Source organism: Sceloporus undulatus, chromosome 1 (genome assembly GCF_019175285.1).
Source record: "Sceloporus undulatus isolate JIND9_A2432 ecotype Alabama chromosome 1, SceUnd_v1.1, whole genome shotgun sequence".
Taxonomy (NCBI): domain Eukaryota; kingdom Metazoa; phylum Chordata; class Lepidosauria; order Squamata; family Phrynosomatidae; genus Sceloporus; species Sceloporus undulatus.
Window position 1 is genome coordinate 242,405,612 of NC_056522.1, and position 26,271 is coordinate 242,431,882.

Consider the following 26,271-nt stretch of genomic DNA (forward strand, 5'->3'; position numbering starts at 1 on the left):
GGGATGCACTTTGGTGGGAAGGTAAAGCGTTCTGGGCAGTCTTTGACAACGCTGGCTCTTTGGCTTAGTAACAGAGATGAACACCGCCACCTACAGTCGGACATGTCTAGACAAACTTGTTAAAGGGGAAACCTTTATATATAAATGTGAATGTAATAATAAAGACATTTAATATTTCTTTGAAATAGTAAGGACTGAACCTAGGACAGTGATGGCAAACCTTTTAGAGTCTGAGTGCCGTTCCCACACCTGGTGCCATCTGGTGCGGGGGGGGGGCACTTCAGGGGGAAAGGGTCTTCCAGGGGGCGGGACTTCCAGGGGATGGAACTGGCGTGTGTCAATGTCTTCTTGTGCTGAAGAGGAGGAGGACATGATACCATGAGAGTATAATAAGCAGCAGCAAAAGAAAGTTATCCTTGGACAGGAGAACAGTATCTGCTACATTTTTGGAGGAGAGGGGCTCAGCAGATGAAAATGATTTTGTCTTGGGGCTATGTGAAGAAGGTGACAGCCACATTTTTCAAGAGGCACTGGGCAGCAGGATATAGTGCTCTATGTGGGTGTGTGGACTTATGGTATTCTTTTTTTTATTTAATGCTTCTTCTAATCTGTATTAGCTTTAGCTTTGACTGAGTGCCACTTGGGTTGTTGGTGTGTACTTTCTATTATCAATAAAGGCTCCAGGAAGTTACTTCTCAGAAATCTCATTTGGAATTGTGTTTGGAACGACTGGTACTAGAAAATTTCTTAGTTTGAGAGCTCTGATGTGGGAAATTCCACAAATATCTTCCTCTGAGAGGAGACTGAAGGATTTCAAGAGCAGCTGGCTTTTGTTCTAAGGTGTAATATAAGATACTAATCTAAAATAAATTGCATTTGAAATAGCTTTTTATTGATTTTAATAAAACACAAAATAGTATTTAATTAACATTTCAAGTAACATTAATTTGTGGTTTTGTGCTTGAAATATGTAATTATTTTCTGGCATAAAAGTCACTGAACTTCCCTCTATGGAAATTCCAAGTAATTTCTTGGTGGCAATGGGTTTGCTTAGATGGCCTTGTTGCCCCTTCTAAGAACTGGCTACAGAGACTGTTTGAGAAGCAGTAGCATTGCTTAGTCATGGCTAGAATTCTCTGTCATAGTCTATTCTGCATAACTGTACACATAGTTAGCCAAGTAGCAAAAGCACTAAGGAATCCTGTTACTGAATTGCAAAAATGTGACATGGGACACTGGCAAGAGTGTCCTGATGCCCATCAGGCTCTATTGGTGTGCATTGGCATTCCCTAGCCAGTGTTCTGGTGTCCTGTTGTGCATCAGGTTCTGTTTTCCACCCTAAGTGAAGTACCTTACATTTCTCTGTGTTGAATTTCATTTTGTTAGTTTGGCCCAGGTCATTTTGAATTTTGATTCTGTCCTCCTTAGCTATCCCTCCTAATCTTCCTGTCAATCACAAATCTCCTAATCCTCCTGTCAATCACAAACATTTGCTACATCTTCTCTCACCCTGTCGGACAAAAGAAAGCGAGCAGCAGAACAGCTCCAATCTGCCAGCTGAATGTCAGCATAGTTCAGAAAGTGTAAGCAGGGTCCCAAATGTGAAAGCTCCTTTTTTTGTTGTTGCTTCTCCCCTGCCACCATGTGCTCATCCCCACCATGGTCCTAAAGGCTACTGTCTCCCCTTGTCTTTCTTGCACACCAGTACTGAAGGTTCACCTGCCACTCCCTCATCACAGTGGGCACCCACTTTGAGAATCACTGCTTTAATGGTTTTGTAGAGAAAGTACTAACTAGATGCTGGTTGTCATACTAGGAACGCCTGCTGGGACGTAGCTAAGGTGGGGTGTCTGTGGGGTCTGGACCACCCTTCTGTTAGATACAAGGAATGGCACGTGCTGCTACACTGCCACACCCAAGCCCCATTATAATGGTGACACTTAGTCTGGACCCCCCCTTCCCAAAATCCTGGCTACATCCCTGTCACAGCCCATTAAGGGAAAAGAAGCACCATCCTTTGTTCACTTGGCAGCCCAACTTTTACAAGAGTTCTCCCTGTAGAGCTTTTGCAAATGTGAGTGGAACCACTGGGGCAGATGGGTTCTCCTTGAACTAGCTCTACCTCCTTGAAAGGTTTTATAGTTGGGTTAGGATTGTTCTATTCATAGTCTAAAACAAATGCCATAAAGAGATGCAACTGGATATGAATTCCAATCTGTAGAATTGCAGTTTAGAAGGCTGTGCTCTGGACCCTTGTGGATTGAATCTCCTATGGGTATAAAACCTAAGGATGTGTCCCCAAAAGACCTTAAGCACTGGGGAAGCTCGTGTGTAGCTGAAGCTAAAGCTTTGGGGCTAATAGTTGTCACTTCTTCAAAAGGTAATGGCATGACCCCTCTAAGCTGAAAATTGGAAATGATGTGTGGCTGTGGCCAGAAAGCACAGAACACTTCATAAAGTGCTTCAAACATCTGCAGGTGCCTAACCTGCCAGAAAGAAGAAACCATGCTCTGTATCTGTTTGCATCTACCAGTTTAACATAACCCAAGTAATGTGCATGAGACTTTTTAAAAGCCTGCTAAGCTAGCCTGAAATTGATATGCTTTAAAATACTTACTCTGATTGTATGGCTAATGATGTGTCAAGGAAACGTGATTACTGTATTTATCAGAAGTGTGAATTCTAATACTGAGGGCAAAAGCTAACCTCAAGCTAACAAATTTGGCTGTACTGTATATATGTATATATATATATATATATATATAGTCCAACTAGCAGTGCCTGAGGGACAGCAAGGGATCCAATGTAGGGTGACTAATTAGGACAGAAAAGAGCCAGAAATTACCCAGGCTTTATGTGATAGGTGATTAGATTAGATCATTCTTGGCCACTGTTGCTTTGCCAGTGTATTTACAGAGATGAAAAACAGGTTTTGCAGGATGATTTTATGCATTGTATTATCCTTGGTGCAAACAGAATGCCAGACTTCCCTTTTATGAGAAAAGTAATAGCAATAGATGATTTAGACTACTTACCTCTTACTTATAACATTTCTTTATTTATTGGTTCTCTTTACTAAATACATATGTTTTCTTTCCTGTTTATTGGTTCTCTTTACCGAATATGTGTGTTTTCTTTCTCATCTTCCTGTTCAACTGTCTGCTCCTTCCATGCACATTCCTTTACCCTTTCCCATCGTCTGTTCCCATCATCTGTTAGTGATCAGTCTTATCATTCCATCCTCTTCAACATCTTGCCAATTCTTCTGCCAGTTTTTCCTTTCTCTTACCACCTTCTTATACTCGTTGATGTGTTTTCATACTGTAATACTGTAACAGTTTAATTCTATTTTGATGCTCACTTTTATATGTTTTGATTGCATTATTTTAAATTGTAAATTACTTTGATTCCAAACTTTTGGGGAAAAGTGGGATGATGATGATGATGATGATAATGATGATGATGATAATGATTTTCTTTCCTTTTCCTGCCTACCAGCTACAGATCTCTCCTAAAGCAGTGGGCTTTTAATAATTGTATTTTCAGTTTGTGTTTTGTTCTGATTTACCTCGAAATGTCAACCAAAATAAAATATGCTCTCTTTTTAATTCTATGTGGAATGTTTTCAAATTTGTTTGCTCTTTTATCAGGAACTGTTACCTTTAACTTTCAACACATAGGTGTCAGTCTCGCTTAAGAAAGCAGACTGTGATTTTAAAAGTAGTAACAGTGTTTCCACAGTAAATTGTTTCTAACATTAAACAGAAATAGCCCATGTTTATAAAAACAGTGAGTTTGAAACATGTTTCTGTGTTCCTAAAAGAAAGGGGGAGGGGAGAGAACAGAATAGATAGAAGGCGACAGTGGCAAACAACCTCTGAATATTTTTGATCTAAGGATATCATGGGGTTGTCTTAAGCCCACAGGTGACTTGAAAGCACAGTGTGCATGCACACAGGCACACATAGATACACAATTGCAAACAGAATAGTAGTTACTAATAAGATACAGGTTGTTGAAGTGAGAGGGAATAGCAGAAAGTTTGGTACTGCTATTTTCTTTCATTTCCTTTTCTTTCTGTAGTTTCTCAGCCTTTCCCCACTTTTCTGCACTAATTGCTTTTTTTCTATGTATTTGACAAATTGTTTCATCTTCCATCTCCTCTTTCTCTTCTTCTCTTAGTAGTCTGTAAGTCTCCGGCAGTCCTGTAGTTTGCATCAATTGATCTATGATTCTCTGTTCTAGTGTCCGGTGCTGCAGAAAACAAGCTTGCTCCATCTGCAACATAATATCTATGATATTATTATTATTATTATTATTATTATTATTATTATTATTATTATTAGTAAAAAGTACCTATTAGGCATTTTTAAAAATACTAAGTTATGATGTTGCTTTGTACCTTTAACTCTATAAAAGTTTATGGCCATCAGTTTTTAACATATGATGGCCTTTTAAAAAATGTCTTGTGAACTGTTTCTGTTACACAGATGCTTGTGTTAAATTAACAGAGGTAACATAAGGACAAAGAAAGAAGAGTGATACATCTTGTTTTGCATTCTGTTTCCACATAGGCCAGCCACATGCCTATGGGAAGACCTTAACCACAACCCAACACCCTCCTGCTCCTGTTTCCCAGTAATTCACATGCAGACACATGCTGCCTCTGTACTAGAGGTAATATACAACCACCATGGTTATAGCTATTATGATCGTATTATGATTTGGCTAATCCCCCTTTGAAAGCCATCCAAATCAGTGTACATGACTATAAATTGGGTAGTGAATTCGATAGTTTAAATATATGCTGTTTGAATAACTCTTTTTATCTGTCCTGAATTTTGCAGAATTTAGCTTCATTGGATGCTCCAGGATTCTAGTATTTCTCACTTAGGACCTAAATAAACCGACACTTTGTGCCGGCCTGTGGGAAGAGTCAGGGCGCAGTGTTTTCACACTGGATGCCCTAACTCTGTCCCATGTGCCATTTTGGTACGCGCTGGTCCAAACGGCACATGCCATCATGATGCACCTTCAGCACTGCATCCAGATGATGCAGAGCCAAAAGGGCGTCATAAAGCTGTGTCTTCCCTTGGAGAATGCAAAAAGGAGCTGCTTTTTGCAGCTCCTTTTTGCGCTCTCCAGAGGCTAGATCAGGCCCACGGCATGAGGTTGCTGCAGCCCCGATCTGGCCAATAAAGGGGCAGTTGCATGCCACACCTTAGGGGCAGTCTGGAGAGCCCATTAGTCTCTTTCTCTACATCATACATAATTTTGTACAATTCTTATCATTTCCCCATGTGCTTACCTTTTCCTAAGCTGAAGAGCCCTGAAATTTGTAATGTTTCCTCATTACAAACAAACAAACAAACAAAACAAAAAACCAAACAGCTTCATTTATATACCACTTCATACCAAACTAGCAGTGTCTAAGCTACTGTAAACTAATTGCCCCCAACAAGCTGGGTACTCATTTTAGTGACCTCGAAGCATGCAAGCCTGAGTCAAACTTGAGCCCTTTTGCTCATATTGAATGTGCAACCTTATGGTTTTGAGTAAGTGGCAGCAGTACAGGTATTTAACCACTGCACCACCAGGGCTCCCCTTGGTCACACTGGTCATCCCTTTTGCAGCTTTTAATGGTGTGGTGACCAGAACACTACAGTTCTGGTCAATACACCTCAGTGTCCCAGTTATGCATTTCCCATGAGAATGTGGTTGGTCATTGTCTGGACAGAAGTCTAGAATAGATAAAGTCTTTCAAGTGGTCCACTGTAGTTCTTGTTATTGTAAGATGAGGACAGAGATAGCAAGGTTATTCTTAAAGATTCCCAGCTATACTGCTCCATAAAGCTACTGAATGATGGGTCTTGCCATTTTTTCTACTTACTGAAACAAGAAAGCTTGAAGCTTGCAGAGGATAATCTAACTGCAAAGAATAACAGGAAGCTAGCTGTGCTATTAATAAGAATAAGTTAATCAAAAATAGAATAATATGGATAAACTGTCAGACTGAAACCAAGCTCATGGTCAGTGGAAATAATCTAAAACTACACTGGATCATGGGAGGGTAAGCGACCACAAAGGTGAACTTTAGACATTAAGCTTCATTATAATATTAATTTACACATCGTGGGATGCATGAGTTGGAGCTTTTAATGATCATGCAATGTATTTGAAGGGTGGGGGAACATATCAAGGGGAAACATGTGATAGGCGGAGTGGAAAGTTATACCAGGTGAGCAGGGCCAAACAAGCTGATTGGTCTGCTTGCATATCCTATGAAGCAAGCTAAGCTTTAAAAATGCCTGAAAAATGCTGATCTAACGTTTTGGCGCCCACTTGGCCAAGTGCTTTCTGTTTTTGTTTTCTGTCTTCTTTCTGAAAATAAACTTGCAGCTCCAAACCAAGCAATGTTTTTTTTTGGCCTTCATTCTGTTTCTGTTTGGTGACTGTGGGCTAGGGCAGAGCTCCATGTTATCTTCTTATCCCTTTCCTGGTTGTCACTCCACCCAATCAGTGCATAGATGATGTAAGGTTTATTTGGCCCTATATATGATACTTTACACTTGCTTTACACTGAACTATGTTTACCATTTCATTTTCCACTCTCCCTGGCAATCCTATCATGTGAAGATCCTGCATTGCTTCAGTGCAGTGTAAATGGTCCCCTGGCAGAGTTACATTGTTGCCTTTGAGTTGACTTTGACGCATGATGACATCTCCAAGTCCCCCCATTGTCAACTGCTCTGCTCAGGTCCTGCAGGCTCAGGGCCGTGGTCTCCTTGATTGAGTCTGTCCATCTAAGATGTAGTCTTCCTCTCTTTCTACTGCCCTTAACTTTCCTAGCATTATTGTTTTTCTAGTGAGTCCCATCTTCTCATGATGTGCCCAAAGCATGACAGCCTCAGTTTAGTCAACTTGGCCTCCAGGGAAATGAATTCTTGATCTGTTCTAGGACCCAATTGTTTGTCTTTGGGGACATCCACAGCATTCTCAGCATTCTTCTCCAGCACCACATCTCAAATGAGTTGATTTTCTTTCTGTTGGCTTGCTTCACTGACTAGCTGTTGCATCCGTGCATGGTGATGGAGAATACAATGGCTTGGACAATCCTGACTTTAGTGTTTTATGTCTTTGCAGTTTAGGATCGTGTCTAGTTCTTTCATAGCTACCCTTCCCAGTTATAGTCTTCTTCTAATTATATTACACAATGATTGAGTTACATTACACAAGCTTTATACTGAATGCCAGTGTAGTGCAATGTATGTGGATCAGCGGTCAATATGTACTTGGCCGACAACCCATTGTAAAACTGCAGTGCCTAATGTGAAATGGATATGCATAGAGGCAATGCACATTCACATGCTACTTTGTGTGCTTTAAAATACTGCCATGTGCACAGCTGTCCACACATGCAACTCCACTTACTGTTACACTTTTTTGAAGTTACACATTGGTGAAGGGAGAAGCTGGGCAAGCCTGGTTAGAGGCAGCCAATCTCAGCCCTAAGAATGCTGTAAAGAAGGGCTGGGGGCAGGATATAACCTAGAAGCATGTGTGTTAAATAGTTAGATGGGAGCGGGATGAAACAGAATTGGGGAATTAGAAATAGAATGTGAAGGCCAGTTAGGAGGAAGTTAATGGAGAAGAGCTGGACTGGGTTTTGGTGAGCTGAGAATGTGGACTGAGTTCAGAAAAAGGTGTCATTTTGTCTGAAAGAGAAGAGTTATTAGGTAATGTGTGTGTGGAATAAGCATAAAGCTAGATATTTACAGTGGGCCCTTGCTTTACGTGGGGGATCCTTTCTGGACCCCCTCCCCCGCGTAAAGCAAAAAACGCATACGCTTGAGCCCCATTATATCCAATGGGGCTCATGCTCACTGCATGGCTGCACAGCTGCAAGTGCCATTCGCGAGCCCCATTGGATATAATGGGGCTTGTGCTCGCTGTGTGGCGTATGCTGAAAGCTGCCTAAAAGGAGCCTGTGTATGACGCGGGCTCACTATATTTTGTTATGTAATAAAATGTTACAGTTTTGAATTTTCTACAAATGTATCTGTTTTTGTTTCCTTTCGAGGTCACTAAAATGAGTACCCAGATTGTAGGGGACAATTAGCTTACAGTTGTAAACTGCTTAGACACTGTTAGTTCAGTATAAAGCAGTATATAAATGAAGCTGTTTGTTTGTTTGTTTGCTCTAGCACTCTAGAAGTGTTCTATCAACATTCCAGTTTTCTGATTTTGTTTTCCTCTATTCAGGTTGCTGTGATATTCTGAGAAAACATTTGCATGGCCATGCTTCCCAGCTAACCCAGGGATGAAAAGAAAAACAGAACAATATTCATGGCAGCCAGTACTGCAGAGCAAAGTTTCTCCATGTGACAGATTCAAGCATGCCAGCTGTATCTGTAAGGGCTTCCTTTATGTTTATGGTGGCAGGCAAAATACAAGCTTGAATGACTTCTGGAGGTACAAAATAGGTAAGCTTCCCTGTTCACTTGTTTCATTGTCCACAAAATCAAATTCCACAGACTGTATTCACCCAACCTTTGTTTGCCATCCATGTTATGGTTTAGGTTTCCCTGTTTGTTTGTTTAAAAAAAATCTGGCAGGCATTACCTGGGATAATGCAGCAGATGTATAGTCACAATGATGTGGCCCACTCCGTCTCCCAATCTGACCTCCAAAACCCTCCTTAAAATCTATCCCACTGCACCAAGAGACAGAGTTCTGTAGTGCTGGAGAGTGGAGTGCTGAAGGATGTTGAAAAGTTGCTAGACCTCATTGCTCTTTATAGAGACCCGTTGGAGGATCTCTATAGAACAGTGACTTCGAAGGGGAAAGGTATGTGGCAAGTCACCAGGCAGATTTGATTCCAACAGCCAGCCTGACCAAGGATTGGCTGTTGGAATCAAGTCTGCCTGGTGATTTGCCACAGATGATGTGTCCAGCTTCCCCCAGCCAGTGAGCCACAGTGCAATGAGCAGAAGCAGGGATCCTTGCAGGGTCCTGTCACAACTCCTTGATGCACTGCTGTTTGCTGGTGGGAGGGGGCTGTCCATGTCATCCTTCAGTCCTTTACTCATCAGCACTGCAGAACGCTGCCCCTTGGTGAGGGTGGCTGGATTTTAAGGTGGACTTCAGTGGCATGTACAGAGCACTCTGGGTAGAAAATGTCAGAGATGTGGCTATGGCTTGGAACTGGGACAAAGGTGACAAGATAACCTGAGTTCAGGTGGCAGGCATGATGACTCAACATTTGGAGAGTCCTGAGTCACAGGAAGGTGATGACAGAGGGACAGGAGGTGAAACCAGCAGGCTTCAGGTCTACAGAGTAACAGCTGTCAGATGACAGGAAACTGGGTGACATCCCAAGAGGGAGAAGGACTCAAACCCCAAGAGGGAAACTGTATATAAGAGAGTGAGCTGAATGCTCAGTGTGGTAGTGTTTGTATATAGAAGTCTGTCAAAGCACTTTGATAGTCTGTTTGTACATCTCAGAACCAAAGATTAAAGTCCTCTTTGTGAAAACTCAACAGTTCTTTATCTGGCCAGGATTCCTTAACTCTAGGGAATTCCCAGGATTCCCTAATGCTGAGCCAGAGCACTTAAAGTGGTCTTGATTTGTATTATTTGTGCAGTGTGTTGTGGGCCCATGTTAGGAAGGTGATAAACTAGGTTATTTCATATTTCTGTTTCACATCATAACAATCAATACATTTTCTAGAGAGCAATGAATGGGAAAGGTTGGATGATTCGGAAGATGGCCCAGAAGAACTGGAAGAGCATTCAATGGTGGAATATCAGGCAAGTTTGGGGTTGGTCCAGTCCTGCAAACTGTACAGTTTAACTCCAGTTGTTAGTCTCAACCAGAGTAGACTCTTTGAATCAATGGAAACAAATCCATTAATTCGCTGAGTCTAATCCAATTGGGACTAGCAAATGGATCTAGGCTCATTCATTGTTCTCTTTTATTGCAATTAGACCTCCTTTTTGATCTTCTGCCCTAGTACTATCTCATACTTTTTTCTGGGCAGACAATATGTGGGTTCATCTTTTTGCCTTAGGGTGAGAATTTCTAGTCCAGTTTTAACTAACTTTGGGGCTATACATACAGGTGGCGAGTCGCCACTCCTTTTTCCCCAGATGAAGGCTGTGGCAACCAGATGTGGCAGCCCACCAAAGGAATTAATTTTTGCGTCCTGGAAGGGACGCCATTGGCATGCTGGTGCGCCATGATGACGCCTCTTCCATGCTGTGCCATTTGGGCACTGCGCCACCATGGATCATCATGGTCCATGCCATATGGATGAGCAGGTGCCAAAATGGTGCCTGGACAGTGCGGTAAGGGCTTATTCCAGCATAAGTATTTTTAAGGTTGTTGTACAAGGAAGTATTGACTATTTCCTTGTGTAAAACTTTTCTTTAGATTGTACAATGACAACTGGATGGCCCTGAGAGCATTTCCTCTCCCCCATTCCAAATTAGCATTCATTGGCCATGGAAGGGGACAGCAGGAAAGCTTGGTTGTTTGGTTCCCTCCCTCTCCAACCACCTGCATTACTGTGCTTGGGAGAGGTTTGTGCTTGACCAGTCTTTAACAGAATTTCAGCCTCTGAATTTACAACATGAATGAACTTGTGTTTGGAAAGCTTCGTGGATTTCCCCCCTTAATGTGAATCTGGAGTGGATAACACTGCTCTCCACCATCATTGCTGCTGTTTCTTCTTCTTCTTAAACAGGCATACTCCAGCACCACCTTCTGGATTCACCCCTCCAGAAGGGAACAGAGTCCCTGTAAAACAGTGCCCCCAAGTCCCATCCCATCCCAGCAAGGTGACCCAGAAGGATACCATGGGCAGTGGTATAGAAAGCCACTGAGAAGAACAGTAGAACCAATAGGAACATTCCTGTGTCCTGTTCCTAATGTAGGTCATCTACCAAAGTGACCAAAGCTGTCTGATCTACAGCCAGGGCTTAAACCAGATTGACTACAAAAAACAACAAACTTCACGCTTTTGTTGTTTACTTTATGTTGAGAAGAATTAGTGAAAAATAGTCAGCTTAAGGACAATTTTGTCCAGTAAGACCACTCAGTATTTAACCTACCTATATGTGGGAAAATCCCCCATGAACTCCGATTTTGTCCCTGTGATACTGGTGCTATAGAAACCATAGTTCATGTACTTTTGTATTGTCAGTATTATAAGGATATCTGCCATCAGCTGATTACCCTTTATGTAACCAAATTTCCTGGACACACTGATGTTTTTTACTTACGCTATCTGTTGGATAGTCAGAACCAAACTGTTACACTTAACGTAGCAAAATTTTGTTACGTTATGTGTAAAACATGCCCCCAGGGGGTTGGTAACACTTGATATTAGTTATTAGACAGCAGAGATCAATTCTGATTTTTGTTTTAACAATTGTATTTTATTTTATTTTACACTGGTCAGTGACTGAAATAAATTGTTGTTGTTGTTAATCTACCATTACAGTCCCAAGTGGAAGCTGCAAAAAAAGGACTTACATGTGGTAGCACACTATTGGTCTTGTTGGCAAAGAGATTTCATATGCAGTATTTCCCATTCCTGTCTATAAGACAGTGGCCTATATAACTTCTGACACCATCCTAGTTTGAGTCTGTACTCAGCAGATTTTAAAATGTTGTTCCTGATGCTTTTCAATAGATTCCATTGAGGGATTGTAACATGTAAACTAGCTCCAGAAAGTTATCCCAGAAAGGAATTTGGAAAACACCATTCAAATATGTGCCTTGAAGTTAGTCCTTGCTGCAAGATGAAATGCCACCAAATATTGTGGAAACAGTAATGTAAAGAGTGTGGTACCCACCTGATGTGACTAGGAATTTGCAATAGGGTAAACAAGCCTTTTCACTACAGATTTATTCTCTCCAGTGTTTTGTCACAAAATGTTGGCTTGGTGAAAGATTTTATGACTCTGGCTGCAGCCAAGATTTCTTTCTCAGCTTTTATCACAGGGCAGATAGGACAACTGTGTATCTTTTCTTTGGGGTGGAAGAGAATGTAGCACAGGAGGGGCACCAGTGTCTTTGGTACTCGCTCACTAGGCATAGTGCTCACCCCAAATTCCTGCATTTGCTGAATCCCCATGGTCCTATGCTGGAAGAGAGGAAGCAGCCATTTGCTGTCCTGCCTAGCTTTGCAGCTCCCTATTTGCAGCATAAATGTTTGAATGTAATATGGTTGGGTCTTATGTTCAGCCTGTTCATGTAACTGGCCATGTAAACCATTCTTATATCTGCAGCATGTTGCAGGATGTTGTGGTTTGTGACTTACCTTGAATTAATTGTACTGAACTGGAGGTAAAGTGCAGATATTGTTCATTAGAAAATTATTATTGTGTTTGCAGGGTGTTCTCTATATTTTTGGTGGAATGGTAGACTCTGCTTTCACACAGAAGAAGAATCCTCTCTGGATGTATGACACTGGTACGGAACAAGAAAAGTAGGATTTTCAAATGTATTGTTGAAAAACCTAATATTATTCCGAAGTGGGTGGCCCATGGACTGCAGGTGGTTTGCCCGTCTATTTGAGTAGTCTTGAGGGAAAGAGCCCCTTGTTTCACCTCCAAAAACTGTTTCTATGAAACCAGCTGCAGATATGCAACCACTTCTAGCCTAGCCAGGAGGGGCAGGTCCTGTAGCTTGTCCATCCCTGCTATAGGGGGGTTTATATGCTAACAATAAGACCTAGATCCTGAAGGCTGCTAGTGGGTAGTTTAAGTCTCTGTCACGGAAAGAGTGGTAGCAGTTCCACGTCCTCCCCAGTGTAGGGAACTTCTTACACTGTAGGAAGAACACTATACAAATTAACCAGGGAACTTCCTGGCATAGCTTAGTTCTCCCAGGCCCTTGAGCATCCAAGCAAAGGAGTGACCTCAACCTCCAGCCTAAAACTGCTGCTTTGCTGATTTATCATGGGGAAAAAGCCAGAATATGCTTATGTGTAGCCCCTTCTGTGGCTCAGAGAACAGAACAGCATCTGAAAATGCATGGAGAGATAGCAGGATACTTTTTGTTCAACATCATTCTGATTATATATGTAAGCAGAGGGCCCGTGTCCCATACTTTTCGGTTGTCCTGATTTGGTAGGTACAGTCCCTTCCGTTATCCCACTTGCCCAGCTACTTCAAAATGTCCTATGTCTCTCTCCTCCCATTTTCCTCAGCTTACTTCAGTTGCTGCAAACTGAATTCAAAGTGCAAGAGTAGGTTGCATTTAATTAACTCAATAGAGGGAAGAGAGTTGGGGAGGAATCTTGCCCTTCCCAGTTGGCTCAGGGAGACACAACTGCTGCTGTCTGTCCCAGCTTTTCTATTCTTCCTCGCTGATCACTTTTCCCACCTTAATGTTGCTTGGCCATATGTGTCCAGTTTTCATTTATGAAATGTTAGAGAGTATGCACGTCCTAAATTTGGAAAATGTTGATATTCACATATGTACACCAGAAAACAAATAATCAATTTACTGTAGGTAAAAGTCAACATTCATTGTTATATCTGGGATTGGCAACTTTTATATGTGATAATTAGCATCAATGTTCACCAGTTTTCATCCATTTACTGTGATGTAAAATAGGTATTTCAAGTCAAATTGTACCTGACTTGTGTCTGCACTCAGGTAATGTTTTTAAAAGAAGAGTTGTAGACCATGTAGAAACATCTGATTTGTTTTAACAGCTGTGTGTCTACACTTTCTGTTTCCATTATATGGCAGTTTTGGCTGTTCTTTAAAGCTGTCAGGATTACAGTGGTACCTCGGGATACGAAATACCCAGGTTACGAATTTTTCGGGATACGAAAAAATCCCATAGGGAATTATTGTTTCGGGTTACAAAAGTTTTTTCGGGTTACAAAAAAACTCCGGCGCTATTTTAAATGGAGCTGCGGCGGAGCCGCGGCTTTTTCCCCATTAGCGCCTATGGCATTTCGGCTTACGAAGGCTTTTCAGGTTACGAAAGCGGCCGCGGAACGAATTAATTTCGTAACCCGAGGCACCACTGTATCAGTAACTTTGTATCAGAAATCTTGACTGCTCTAAATAATTCTACGTACTGCAAAATTTGAGGGTCTTCATGTTTGTCTTTAAACAATACCATACATCAGTGTGAAGTTAAAGAGGCAAGAATCAAAATGATGTTAGGAGGTGCTTGGTTTAAAACTTGCAGGGGAAAATTTAACATTGGTCTAAAGCCTGTTGCTGGCTCAGTTAGAACAACAAAACTGTATCAACAGAACTTATATAGTTGTTGATTTACCAAGTACCCACTGACACCAAGTACTCTGGTTTAACAACTGGATATCGAGTGCCTGAGATTAAGCCTGGATTCTTATTCTGAACTGAGGACACTTGCTGTCAAAAGGATGCTATTCCTTTTTCTTCAGAGGTCACCTCAGCCTTGCTTGTAGGGGAGCAGTGCCCTCTTGTGATTAGTATTGTTGCTGATACTTTATTAACATTGCAGATACAACCAAGTGGATGAAGTGCCAGCTCACAGCAGTGGAGGGTGAGGTAAGAAAATGGGAAACAGAAATGTATGAATCATACATGAAATATGTTGCTTTGTTGATCAAACAGCTTGATTGGGAATATGTTTTGAAAACAGTTCCAGGCTGGGTTCAGCCAGAGAAATGTGGCAGCAGACTGTGGTGCAGTCATGGTTTCCCTGTTAGAATAAGGATTTTTACTGCTTCCTCCTTGAATGTCATCCTAGGAATATATAGTTTTAAATCTTGAAATAAGGGTAGTACTTTGGATATAATATGCATGTTATGCATAGATAACTTCTTTCTGCACTGAATTCCTTAGCATCGTTATTGGACTCCCTTCATGTTTACAGGAATTAAATAATGTTTCCTTGAAAAATTGGGAAGCACATTGGGCTGGGGAAATCCAGACTCTGCTGCCATTTTGTGGCAACAAGAAAAACCAAGCAAAAGGTCCTGAATTTTGTAAAACTCTATTCATGCAGAAGAGTGCAAAGTCGTGTGGTGTGCTTTCAATCAGTATGTGCATGCGGTTGGGCAGTCTTTGTTTAACTAGAGAATGGCCAGGGGCAGCTCTGATGTTCTAAATTCTTCTCCTATCAGGCAATAGTAGAGAGCTCCATTATTCTATGCTGGAGAGAACTTTCGGGCTGCTGCTCTCTCCTACCTCCTACTGATGCCCTAATGAAAGATATAGCACCCACCAACTTTACAAGTGGTGCTCAACTGCTTTTTTGATCTGGATGAGGGAAGAGCACTCTGAGAATATCATAACTGTACATGCAGTCTGAAGGCAAGGTTTGTTTCATAGGAAAAATGTGAAAGGGTGTAAAGTATTACTGTTTGACAAAGCAAGTGTGGTTTATGCTTTCTTAGAATCATGGGTTGGTATCAGGTTGAGTAGTTACAACATCATACATTGGACTTATGGTCTTGTAACTTTTGAGATTCAAAGTGCAATAGCATCCAAAATTTACAGAACAGTAATACCTTTAATTGGCCAAAATGAAATGCACAAAATACATGATGCAAGCTTTCAAAGCTCCACTGGCTTCTTCATCAGGCAGATTTCCCTAATGCAAAAGCATGGAGGCTACTTTAGAGAAATGCAATGTTCTCTTCCTAATAAAAGGGGCTGTGCCATCACAAAGGCTGGAGACATCTGGGATCTCAGAAGTACCTTTTTGCATTGCTAATGGAATGCAGCTCCTATCTCCTGGACTTTGGAATGGTTTGTTCCCAGTGCCACTTGACCAGGAGGAGAAGCCTATTTACATAGATATCTCTCCAAAGAACTACACACTAATAACACCTTGAGAAAATGCAAGCCTGTGGCTAACATTATCATTATATATATATTTTTTCTCCTGTATAATTCTTAACACCTTAGCCTGATGAAGAAGCCAGTGGAGCTTCGAAATCATGTTTTTTGTGCATGTTGATTTGCTGATTAAAAGTATCACTGTTTTGTAGATTGTGGATGTTATTGTATTTTGCTGTATAGCCAACATGGCTACCCCTGAATATGCTTTTGAGATTCAGGTTTAAATTGTTGGCTGAATATGACCCCTAAAACCTTGAGAGCCATTAGGGCTGAAGGGTAGGATATAAATACCTAAATAAATAAATAAATAAACAAATAAAATCTACATTTTCAGCCAGTCAGTGCCCTAGCCAAAGGGTTTCCAAAGTGCTGCAGATCAGGGTGCTGGGTAATGTCAGTAGCACTTCTCAGTAATGGGGCGCATTCAGAAAAGCAGTTGCGGCAGGATCCTGAGGGGTGTCTCCAGCTGCCTGTTCCCAGTCTGCCCCATGATCAGGAGAGCACTACAGACATCATTTCCCAATGGCCAGATCTGCACTGCTGGGCTGAAAAGGTAGGTTTTGGGAGGAAGAGGATCATCTAATTGAGCTCTATCATCATATATCATAGTTATATCTGACAATGGTCAGCCATCATCAGTTTCTGCTTGTCAGTGTGGGATGGCTACAAATTTTAATTGTGTTTTTGTTACTACTTTCTTTTATCCAGGGAACAGCCCCTGTTAATCGGAAGGGCCACAGTGCCGTTGTCTACAAGGGCAGTATGTACATGTATGGTGGATACGTTGACATTAAGGGTACTTCCCAAGAATTCTGGACTTTATGTTTTAGTAAGTTAAAAAGTTTGCAATTCACATATGACCATATAATGGTTGGCAGCTGTGGTACAGAACCCTTTGAGACTTCCAGAATGAGCACAGTTTCTGACTGACATTAGCTGATATTTTTGTAGCTGTCGAGTATGGATGGAAAAGAAATGTTGTAGTTTTGAGATTCTTGCTGAAATTATACATTTCATACTTTGCAAGACTTTATATGTGTGAGAGCCATAGAAATTCACTTGCCTGTAAAGCCTGTGGTAGGTTTCACAGAAATAAAATAGTTACAAATTCATGCAGATATGAAAAAAATGGAAACAGCTAAATGTACACAAACACACTTTATAGTTAATAATGAAATGTGTATAAAAATGCACACTTTAAGAAAGTGTGTAAAAATGCATGCACTATGGAAAATACACATGAATTTCCATGCAGGAAGAAGAAAGCAGTCATTTCATGCCCTGATAGGAACAAAGCATGGGATAGGAATAGAGGTGGGATTCAAGAAAGTGCAGTGAAAAGAAAAAAAGCCTTATTGACATCTCTGTAGCAATTAAGTGTAACCATCTTTTTCCTACAGATACAAAGCAGTGGGTCCTTATACCAGCACCATCTTGTGGCAGCAGTCCAGGCCCTCGGCATGGCCACTCAGCTGCTGTTTATGGCAATGGCATGTACTTGTTTGGAGGGCTGATGGGATTGAGTGAACAAAAGGACTTCTGGAAGTGGGATTTCATGGCATCCAACTGGTCTTGTATCAGACGGAGGTAAATATGAGATTTTTTTACCAGCTGATTCAGCAAGCTTGGTAGGTGAAGTAAATAAAATTGAGCCTGATATTAGAAAGGTAAACAAGCAGATGGTAGCCATCAGTAGACATTGCCTGTTTCTTAGGAATGTGGCTTGGGCTGCAGTTGTACTATGAGAAGGAAATCAGTTGACTGTGGAATCTGTGGCATAAACCTGATTGTTGTCCCAGCTGGAGTAGACCCACTTTGTCAATGCCTGCTTCTATACTTACATAAATTGAATTGGTTAAGTGAGTCTACACTAGTTAGGATTAAGAAGAGGATTGAGGTTTATGCTTTAATGCAAATCACATGACTGAATTTATATTTACTGGGATCCAAAGGCCTCCACACATAAGCAGAAAATGGACATGTGGCAGATATATCTTGCTCAAGATGGAGTGAGAAAGGGAAATCAAAAATCCTTAATATGTGGCGCTGCAGGAATAGTGGGTGATAGTGCTGGCCACATTTACACGTATTTCAAATAAGGAACAAATGGCAGGTTGAGGGTTGGTAATCTTTTAGCTGTTTTTAACTGTTTCTTTATATCTAGGCAGTTGTGCAACTAGAAACCCAGTGGTTGTGTGCTTTCAGATGGTAAAACTGTATTTGACAGAGAAGCATTGCATCACAATTACTAATGGCCCAAAATGCAAGAGACAGTATAGCTAGCAGTGCAGACATTCCCGTGGACAGCTTAATGATATCTGAATACATAATGTGGAAGGAATTCTACTGAAGGGCATAGAAAGGATAGCTAATTAATTTTCACATCCTACCCTGTTTTCATCTGCATACACACTGAGGTCCCTCAGCTTATGCTTCTTTTTGTTTCCTTGTGTCCAGGCAGGGACCTCCCAAAATGGTGGGACACTCTGCCTTAATCTTTGAAGATTCCATGCTGGTTTTTGGTGGAGGAGTATTTCATACCACGCCAAGCAATACTCTGTGGAAATACCATTTTCCTTCTCAAATATGGATAAAACTGGCCAGCCTGACAGACCTTTCATCCAAATCTTATCACTGCACTGTGGGAATTGGCTTTGGGTTTTTGGGCACTGCCGATTCTCCAAGGACATCACTCAGCTACTTGCATCCAAAGGAGAAGGGCTGCTCAAAACTACTAGCTATCTCTAAGCAGCATGCCTGTTTCTGTGAGTATAATCATCATCAAGAGCCTAGTTATCAAACATTCAGCAATGAGGATGGTAGTGAATTAGAAATGAAAACTTTTTGCCATTCTCAGCAGCAGCCACGATTCTGCTTATTTCATACCACTTCCAATGAAGAGCTGAGTGCCAAGCAGGCACCAGGTATATTGTCCAGACAAGGGAGAATCCCATATCTCAGCCTTTCAAGGGAACAAGAGTTTGCCACCACTGACTTGACAGAGAGAGAAGAAAGCTTCAGGTGTTCACAGCCTGGCAGTGTGGATATTAGGGAGCCCTCTGCTGTATTGCTTCTGGGAGGTAAACCTTTGTCCAGTTCCTCTGCAATTTCATTTTGGCAAATGGAGCTGTAAAGCACTTAAATGGCATGTGTGCACAACCCAAGAGGGGGAGAACAGAAGCATATCAGGTCTTGGTAAACTCAGCAACCAGGAAACACCATTTGCACTCTAGTTGTTTACACATCTTGTCAAGAAATCCTGGTATCAATTTCTTCATTAATGGAATGTATTTGTGAGTGACAATTCTGTACTTCCTGCAGTCTCTCACTACAGAAAGACATTGTCCAGCTGCTCTCAGTGAGCCAGTTTGGGTCTGCAAACTCAGATGAAGCAGCACAAGTGTTGAATGCAGAATTCTCCACTGAACATGCTGAATGTTACTGCATTTAATGTCTGTATTTTGTCATTTATACAGTACTTTCAGAATGTTCAAAGCCCTTTTCAAGTTATCTCTGCATGCCAGCCTTACAAGAACCCTGTAAGGTGGGTCAGTATTATCCCCATGTTGTAAAAGGTTAGTGATACAAAGGGTAGCAGCTTGCCCAAAGACTTTGAGTTTACTTAAAGTGGAGGATATCCTGCTTGAAAGTTCCAGTTTCTTTGCTAATAGGGCACACTGCTACTATCCCGACATATAAATCAGGGTGGACTTCACCCTGAAGTCACTGATGTGACTTACATGTGAAGTTCAAGTTCCACCTCCAAGTAATTTTAGACTCCTAGAAATAGATTTGACAGGACTATTCCAAGATAAGTGAATAGTTCTTAAAATTCATAAAGCAAAACTGACCACTTACTGAGAAGGCTTCTTCTTTCTGATAGTATCACAAAGGCCAGATGGTATAGTCAGGGGCAGATTAAGTCATGCTGAGGCCCTAAATTATGTCAAGAGAATCCATCAAATTACCGCTCCCCTCAAAAAATTTAATAGTTACATAAAACTTGAAATGTTTTACTTTGTACATTAGACCTGCAGAATACATTAGATCCCAAACTGTATGTTTTTTAAAGTTTATACAGTCATCCCACTGGATTCACAGGGATCTATTCCACGAATCAGAAAAAACGCAAATACTCAAGTCTCTATTTTCTTCAGTCACTTTGAAAAAGCAGACGAACTAATCACAGCTCCTGCAGTCTCTATGAACATTCTAAATTTTGGGCAAAGAAAAAGATTAAGTCTGCATTTTGTATCCTGTATGCAGCTATGCATAACAAAACATTTAGGGAGTGGGGGGGGGGGAGGAGAAAGGATGGTAAAGCTGCATTCCCTGTGCATATTTTGAAGACTCACTTTGTGATTAAATACTTAAGACACATACAGCCTTAGTTTCCCCTTATTTGCAAGAAGGGAAACCTCACAGTACAAACCAAAGATCTCTCCTTCTCCCTCTCCTCTACCAGCCCATAGCTAATCATGTCTGCTATGCTGCACAATAATAATAATAATAATAATAATAATAGGATTTATTTATATACCGCCCAATCACTGGGAATCCAAGCGGTTTACAAAATGTAACACTACTCATCCTTATCACTAGTTATGTTTCACACAGAGATGCCTATTTTCAGAGTCGGGGTTTCTGTAGAGGAAAGCCATAGATGTGCCTCGTTTTGTCAACAAAAAATGGAATGTTCATGGCACATCCAGCTGAAGTACTGGAGTAGAAACAAGACCTACAGTGATACCCTCCATGTGGCGGGCTCAAAATGTGCAGGAAAGCATAATATTATGGCCTTATGTAGTGAATCCCAAATTCCACAAAGCCATGATAACCTTTATATGGCTAGCTAAAAAGGCACAAAATATATTATGTAAGCTTCTGAAGATTCATTGGCGTCATCATCATGTAAAGATGTTTAAAAAATCATACAGAAGAAAAATGATGATGTCAGGATCATAAACTCTAACCTCTAATCTTTGTCTTGTATATTACTTCTATTAGTTATTTTTTTTAAGATGATCTAGACAGGATATCAGTGTAGGCAGAGGCCATTCCTCCTCTTGGCCATGTGAGGACCAGGACAAAGGGCAAAAAACAACAGGGAATAGCGCATGAGGCGTTTTACAGTTTTTAGTTGTATCGCTGTATCACTATTTTGTAGATTTGAGATTTTGTTGTATTTTATAGCATGGCTAACCCTAAATATGTTATGCTCTTAGTGGACTTTCAGTTTCTAAAGCAGTGGAATGTAATGCTGGCCAACAACAAAAGGTGTTTTTTCTGGTATGATAGACCTGCAGTCACTCCCATCAATGAACTTTGAAGGGTTCAGCGTGAAGAGTTTAGTGTTTTTGTCAGGTGGAAAATAATCCCTTGCCCTTTCCTGACATTTGGCAGAGAACAAGTTGGCAAATCAACAGTAGTTGGAAAAGTCTTTTCTTCAGTGCCTATCAGTTTCACAAATCCTAAACTGCTCTACTTTAGTCTGTAGAGCAGTGACAACTTTAGCTGTATTGACACTTTCATGAACAGCCTTGTATTTATATATATTTAAGCATATTAAACCCTTTAAAAACAATTTAAAACATTTTTGTGTACATGTTATTCACTACCCTTCAAAAATAATGTTTAATGAAAGATTTAAAGTTGAGGAACAGTGATTTATTATTGTCAAAAGGACAAATGTATACTTATTGAATGGCTTGCAGCATGATTGAGTGTTAAACTCCCTTCAGGCACTCCAAAACATGTGCCTACCCCAACCCTTTACTACATCTCTTGACAAGAAAGGCAGTAAACCCGTCTGCCTGATCATGGGTAAGTGCTTCTTCAGACTTTGCCATCAGTGGGGTTGCTGGTGGTGGTGGGCATACAGGCCCACATCTGCTCTCAATACTTAAGTTTTTGAATGGCCGAAAATGGCTTAATGTAAATTTAGTGTGCATCTTACCTGCTGCAACTGTGCAAGCCACATGAATTTGGGTTCCATATGTACTTCCATCCTTAGCACCCACAGCCTTTTAATGAAGTGAGGGTAAAATGCATTGAACCTGGAAATCATTTTTCAGATAAACATCTGCCATCACAATTCTCCCATGATGTTTAATTCTGATAGAAGAAAAAACAGTACTACGAAAGACAAAATTTATAGACAGACAGGAACTCGTGGAAGCAGCAGATTTTGCCAGTATTTTTTGTAAACAAGTTTCAGACTCTTGCTATATCTATCTTTTTCAATAAGGAGAACACAGAGAGCCAGTCATTTTGCACAGTTGTGTTATATTTAGAAACAGACTACAACATAATCTGTGACCAATTTCAAGTGGACTATAACTCACAGTTATTGTTCCCATATACAGATGCTCAGTGCAGTTATTCTAGCACAGTTTATACACCTGCAGCCATGAAACATAGTGCATCTAATATGTACACAATACTTAAAAAAAATAAGTTATACTTAGAGCAACTGTCAAGCTCTACATCATTTAAAAAGTTACAAATACAGTAGTTAGTGGATGTGGTTCTTTAACAAGATACTCTAACGCAACAATTCTTGCATACTTTAAAGTAAGTTTGTCCAGTTGATGGGAAGCAAGTAAGAGGGAAAAGGAACTGGTAATCAAAACACTTGCTGTTCCAGTAGTGTCACTGCAGAATGATACATGAGGAATACTGTGTCTTCCCCAATGCCGTTCATTTTACACAAAACAAGTGAAATGTGCTTGCAGAGGATAAATGTTTGCTGAAAACTCACACCACAGAGCCAAGCATTTCAATATTTATTACCATAAAAACCTAAGGCCTGGACCAGCCTTCTTCAGGTATGTTGGATACAGCACCCACCAGCCCTTAGTTGACTATTGCACATAACGTACAAGGTGGATGGATGCCTGATCTGGATGAGTCTCAGTTTATGCAACTATGAACCTCACATTTGTTGTAACTGTTGCATATGATTTCATCTGCTGTAGACAAAGGCAGGCACCTAGTCCTTCAGCATGCAAATAGGGCAACCATTTTATAAATGTGTGAAGTGAGCCTAAGTATGGCCACACAATTTGATCAGTTTGTGTAAACTTCAGTGTGATGTTATTAGGCCTGGACTGGCGAACATCTGACCTTCCAAATACTGCTGAGCTGAAATTCCCTTCAGCAGTGGCTAACCTGGCCAGTGATGAGGTATGATAGGAACAATAGTTCAGCAACTACATGAGGGCTAAAGATCCACACCTCTGCAGATGTTACTTTACCTGTTTCTCATTGTGACTCCTGTTCTCACCGATCTCTTCCAACAGCCTTCCTCAACTCCTTCAGGTGTGTTTGACCTAGTGTCCTATAGTTTACAGCCTGCTAGGCAGGGATGATGGGAGTTGTGGACCAATATGTCTGTAGGACAATAGACTGGGGAAGGCTACACCACGCAAACTGCATGTTTGAACATTGCCTTGTTGAACTGAGTGACAACAAGGGCTGTATTCCATTCCCTTTCCTACCATAAGCAAGACCAGATTTATTGGGGTATAGGAAACTGCATATTTTGACACTTCACAGAGATCATATAGTTTACTATTAAATGGAGTATTAATATAGATTGTTATGCTTCTTATCCTGTGCCTTTCCATCAGCCAAAGGAATTAGAAAATCAACATGTAACATTCTATAAAGTGACTAGGCTTACAGTTCTCTAGAATTCTTTACAAAGAAGTAAAACAAACGTTTTGCAGTTGGATTTTTCTTTCTCCTCATACACATGCTGCACTCCAATGTATGCTACAATAAATGGGGACATGGGGATTGGGGGACACAAGAGTGGACAAGCTATTTACACCATGGATTTGTCCCACACAACCCTTGTAGATGTGACAATGCAAATATACTAGAAGGTTTCTTTTGACTTGGGGTGCTTTCAGATGAAGCTTTTATCCTGTAAAGGTCCTGCTTCAAACAATCAATTTTATAGCAGGTCAAGATATAATTTTATTCCAGTTATATCCTTCCATGTTTTTCCTCTTTATCTTCCATCTTTTTTTCTATCAGAAAAAAAATTAAAGAGAAAAACATGGGACAGATACACAACACCTTCCAATTGATGACACTAGGAACTGTCCATCTGGAATCATCCCTTTTCCACTAAATTAACTGTGATTGCACTGTAAAGGCCATTTTGGATCAATGAAAATGACTGCATTCATGCATCATACATCCTTTTGATAACAGGAGGTGAATTTTGGGACTAGGACATCACCACTGTGTCTTAGTTGTGCATTACTGTTTTAATTATTCTCTGTGTTCAAAGCAGACATTACATTACAAAGAAAAAGTCCTACATGTGAGTTAAAACTGAAAATCACTTAACTCATCCAATTAAACAGCATATTTCCTGAGTTCGTGGTAGAAAAATTGTACTATTGGTCTAAAACAACCAGCTCTTTAATGCACAGAAGGAGATGTTTTTCTCTAAATGCCTAGTCACTGGTTAATTTAAAGAAGGTAGAAGGGTTGTTGGCATGCTTTGCTTTTCCAATCAGTACAGACACATTCCGTTTGCAACCTCACTTGAAAAAAAAGTTTAAGATCGAACACAGAAAGGACATTAACTCTAATTAATTAGTTACATTAACATGTAATGTCTGCAATACAAGTGTAATGCACTTTGTAGAATGGAAACTGAAATATTCAGAGAACTTTAATAGCTTCAGATTATTTCTTCCCAAGTCTAAACACCATCCAGTGGGAAACTACAAAGGAACATCTCCTTCTCTTTTCATTTCTCCCCCACAGAAGGTACGCTTATAGCCTATCTTACAGTATTTTAGACACAATTTATACAGAAAGGGACAGAATGTGCAAATGTTCCACATACAAATGGCTGTAGCTATAAATGTTTGATAGAAAATTGCTTCCTTGTCCAGACTAGAGAGAGGAACCTGCAGATGGTGTAAAAGTTGCTAAGGTGGTCCTGTGTTTCAGTTCCTTCCTTACATTGTGAGAAAAAGTACAGAATCTAGAAAGTGGATTAAGGCCAACAAGATTGGTCAGATATCAATACAAAAAAGATCAGAGAATGTGGTTACATAGAAAAAGAAGAGGTTGCTCTATTTTTTAAAAAATGTCATCAGTAATATTTGTTCTTACATCAACAACCAGCAGGTGGCCTTAGAAATTCTAATCCTTCCATTTACTGGATGCAAGTAAACTTAGCCAGATAATGGTTAACTGGCTGATCACAGCAATCACTTTCTATTTACATTTATAAATCAGCAGTGTTCTATGCAATACTAATGGATGGAAACCTCATAGATTTCATTACGTATCAGAACTTGTTCCAGTGTATTTTATGAAGAGATGCTCAGGCTTACCAGCAGCTCTTCGTCCTATAGTTAAGTTCTAATTCCAGTTGAAAGGATCCACAGTAAAACACCCAGGCATTTCTTTTTAACCATGGTCAGAGCATTGGTTAATTTCAAGAAAGTCCTTTCCAAGGTCTTGCCGAAGAAGCTATGAAGATGAGACTTTACTAAAGCTCAGAGTTCAGTGGTAAGTAAACACTTTGGCCCTGTTGTAGCATCTTCAGCAACAGGACTGAAAAGAAAATAACATGTTATGTATTCAACCAAGGCAGGAGATAAAGGGTGGTGTAATGGGAAAAAGACTCTTCTCCTGCCTCCTGAAACTAGAGAGCAAGCAAAACAATTCCAGATATGGGTTGCATCTGCGCTGCAGAAATAATGCACTTTGTTGTGGTACCCTAGATCTCTGACAGAGAAGGCTGAATATCTCACAAAACTACAAATCCCAAGATGCCATAGCACCCAGCCATAGCAGTTATGGTGCAAACTATATTATTTCTGTAGTGCAGATGCAGCCATGGTCATCCATATAATACTGCAATGCCAATTTTGAGTTATTATTTCACAAAGGACAAGCACAATGAAGAGTCATGATCGGTTTTAAGATGTACCATACAATGGGCCAAGAGTCATTAGACTCCACTAGCATATATAATAAAGTACACATACTCATAATTAATAGGAGAGTAAAATAAGATTTAAGTAATTCTTTGCAGCAGCAAGGAGAAGATCCTTACCTGGGTATGATTTCAGGTGTGTACAGGGGTGGTGGAGAGCCAGCTAAGACTGAGAGTGCCTCACTGCTTCCTTTTGCTGCCTTAAGAGCTAAAGCAATGTCATTCCCCAAAGGCCCATTAGAAACCAGTCCACTCTACAAAACAAAAAAAGAAAGAAAGGGAGCTGGCACAGTAACACAAATTAACGTGAGAAAAGACCAGTGTATTGTTTCACAAAATGCATGTTATCTCCCAGCCCCAAAAGAATGTATATTATCAATAGCAATAATAATAATAATAATAATAATAATAATAATAATAATAATAATAATAATAATAT

At 40.5% G+C, this 26,271-nt stretch overlaps 2 protein-coding genes and 1 long non-coding RNA gene across 9 annotated transcripts in view; 2 read left to right on the plus strand and 1 right to left on the minus strand.

Moving 5' to 3' along the window:
- LOC121931535 (leucine-zipper-like transcriptional regulator 1 homolog) overlaps positions 1–21,443 on the plus strand; it is a 51,375-nt gene extending 29,932 nt beyond the window's left edge. For 3 of the 5 annotated variants that reach the window (XM_042469413.1, XM_042469404.1, XM_042469424.1), the window contains 7 exons: positions 8,263–8,483; positions 9,731–9,810; positions 12,400–12,478; positions 14,514–14,560; positions 16,568–16,688; positions 17,260–17,446; positions 18,317–21,443. In XM_042469413.1, coding sequence (XP_042325347.1) covers positions 8,321–8,483; positions 9,731–9,810; positions 12,400–12,478; positions 14,514–14,560; positions 16,568–16,688; positions 17,260–17,446; positions 18,317–18,992 — 1,353 coding nt within the window. In that variant the 5' untranslated portion in view covers positions 8,263–8,320 and the 3' untranslated portion in view covers positions 18,993–21,443. Of the gene's footprint in view, positions 1–4,574; positions 4,678–8,262; positions 8,484–9,730; positions 9,811–12,399; positions 12,479–14,513; positions 14,561–16,567; positions 16,689–17,259; positions 17,447–18,316 lie in introns of all 5 variants that reach the window. The other 2 variants (XM_042469432.1, XM_042469441.1) reach the window with 1 other exon arrangement.
- The window catches only part of LOC121931572, a 152,972-nt gene that overhangs the window by 69,130 nt on the left and 57,571 nt on the right, over positions 1–26,271 (plus strand). The gene's annotated exons all lie outside the window — the stretch shown is intronic.
- The window catches only part of EPB41L5 (erythrocyte membrane protein band 4.1 like 5), a 133,640-nt gene continuing 129,493 nt past the window's right edge, over positions 22,125–26,271 (minus strand). For all 3 annotated transcript variants that reach the window (XM_042469377.1, XM_042469366.1, XM_042469385.1), the window contains exons 25-26: positions 25,953–26,086; positions 22,125–25,447 (exon numbers count right to left, since the gene is read on the minus strand). In XM_042469377.1, coding sequence (XP_042325311.1) covers positions 25,390–25,447; positions 25,953–26,086 — 192 coding nt within the window. In that variant the 3' untranslated portion in view covers positions 22,125–25,389. The remainder of the gene's footprint in view (positions 25,448–25,952; positions 26,087–26,271) is intronic.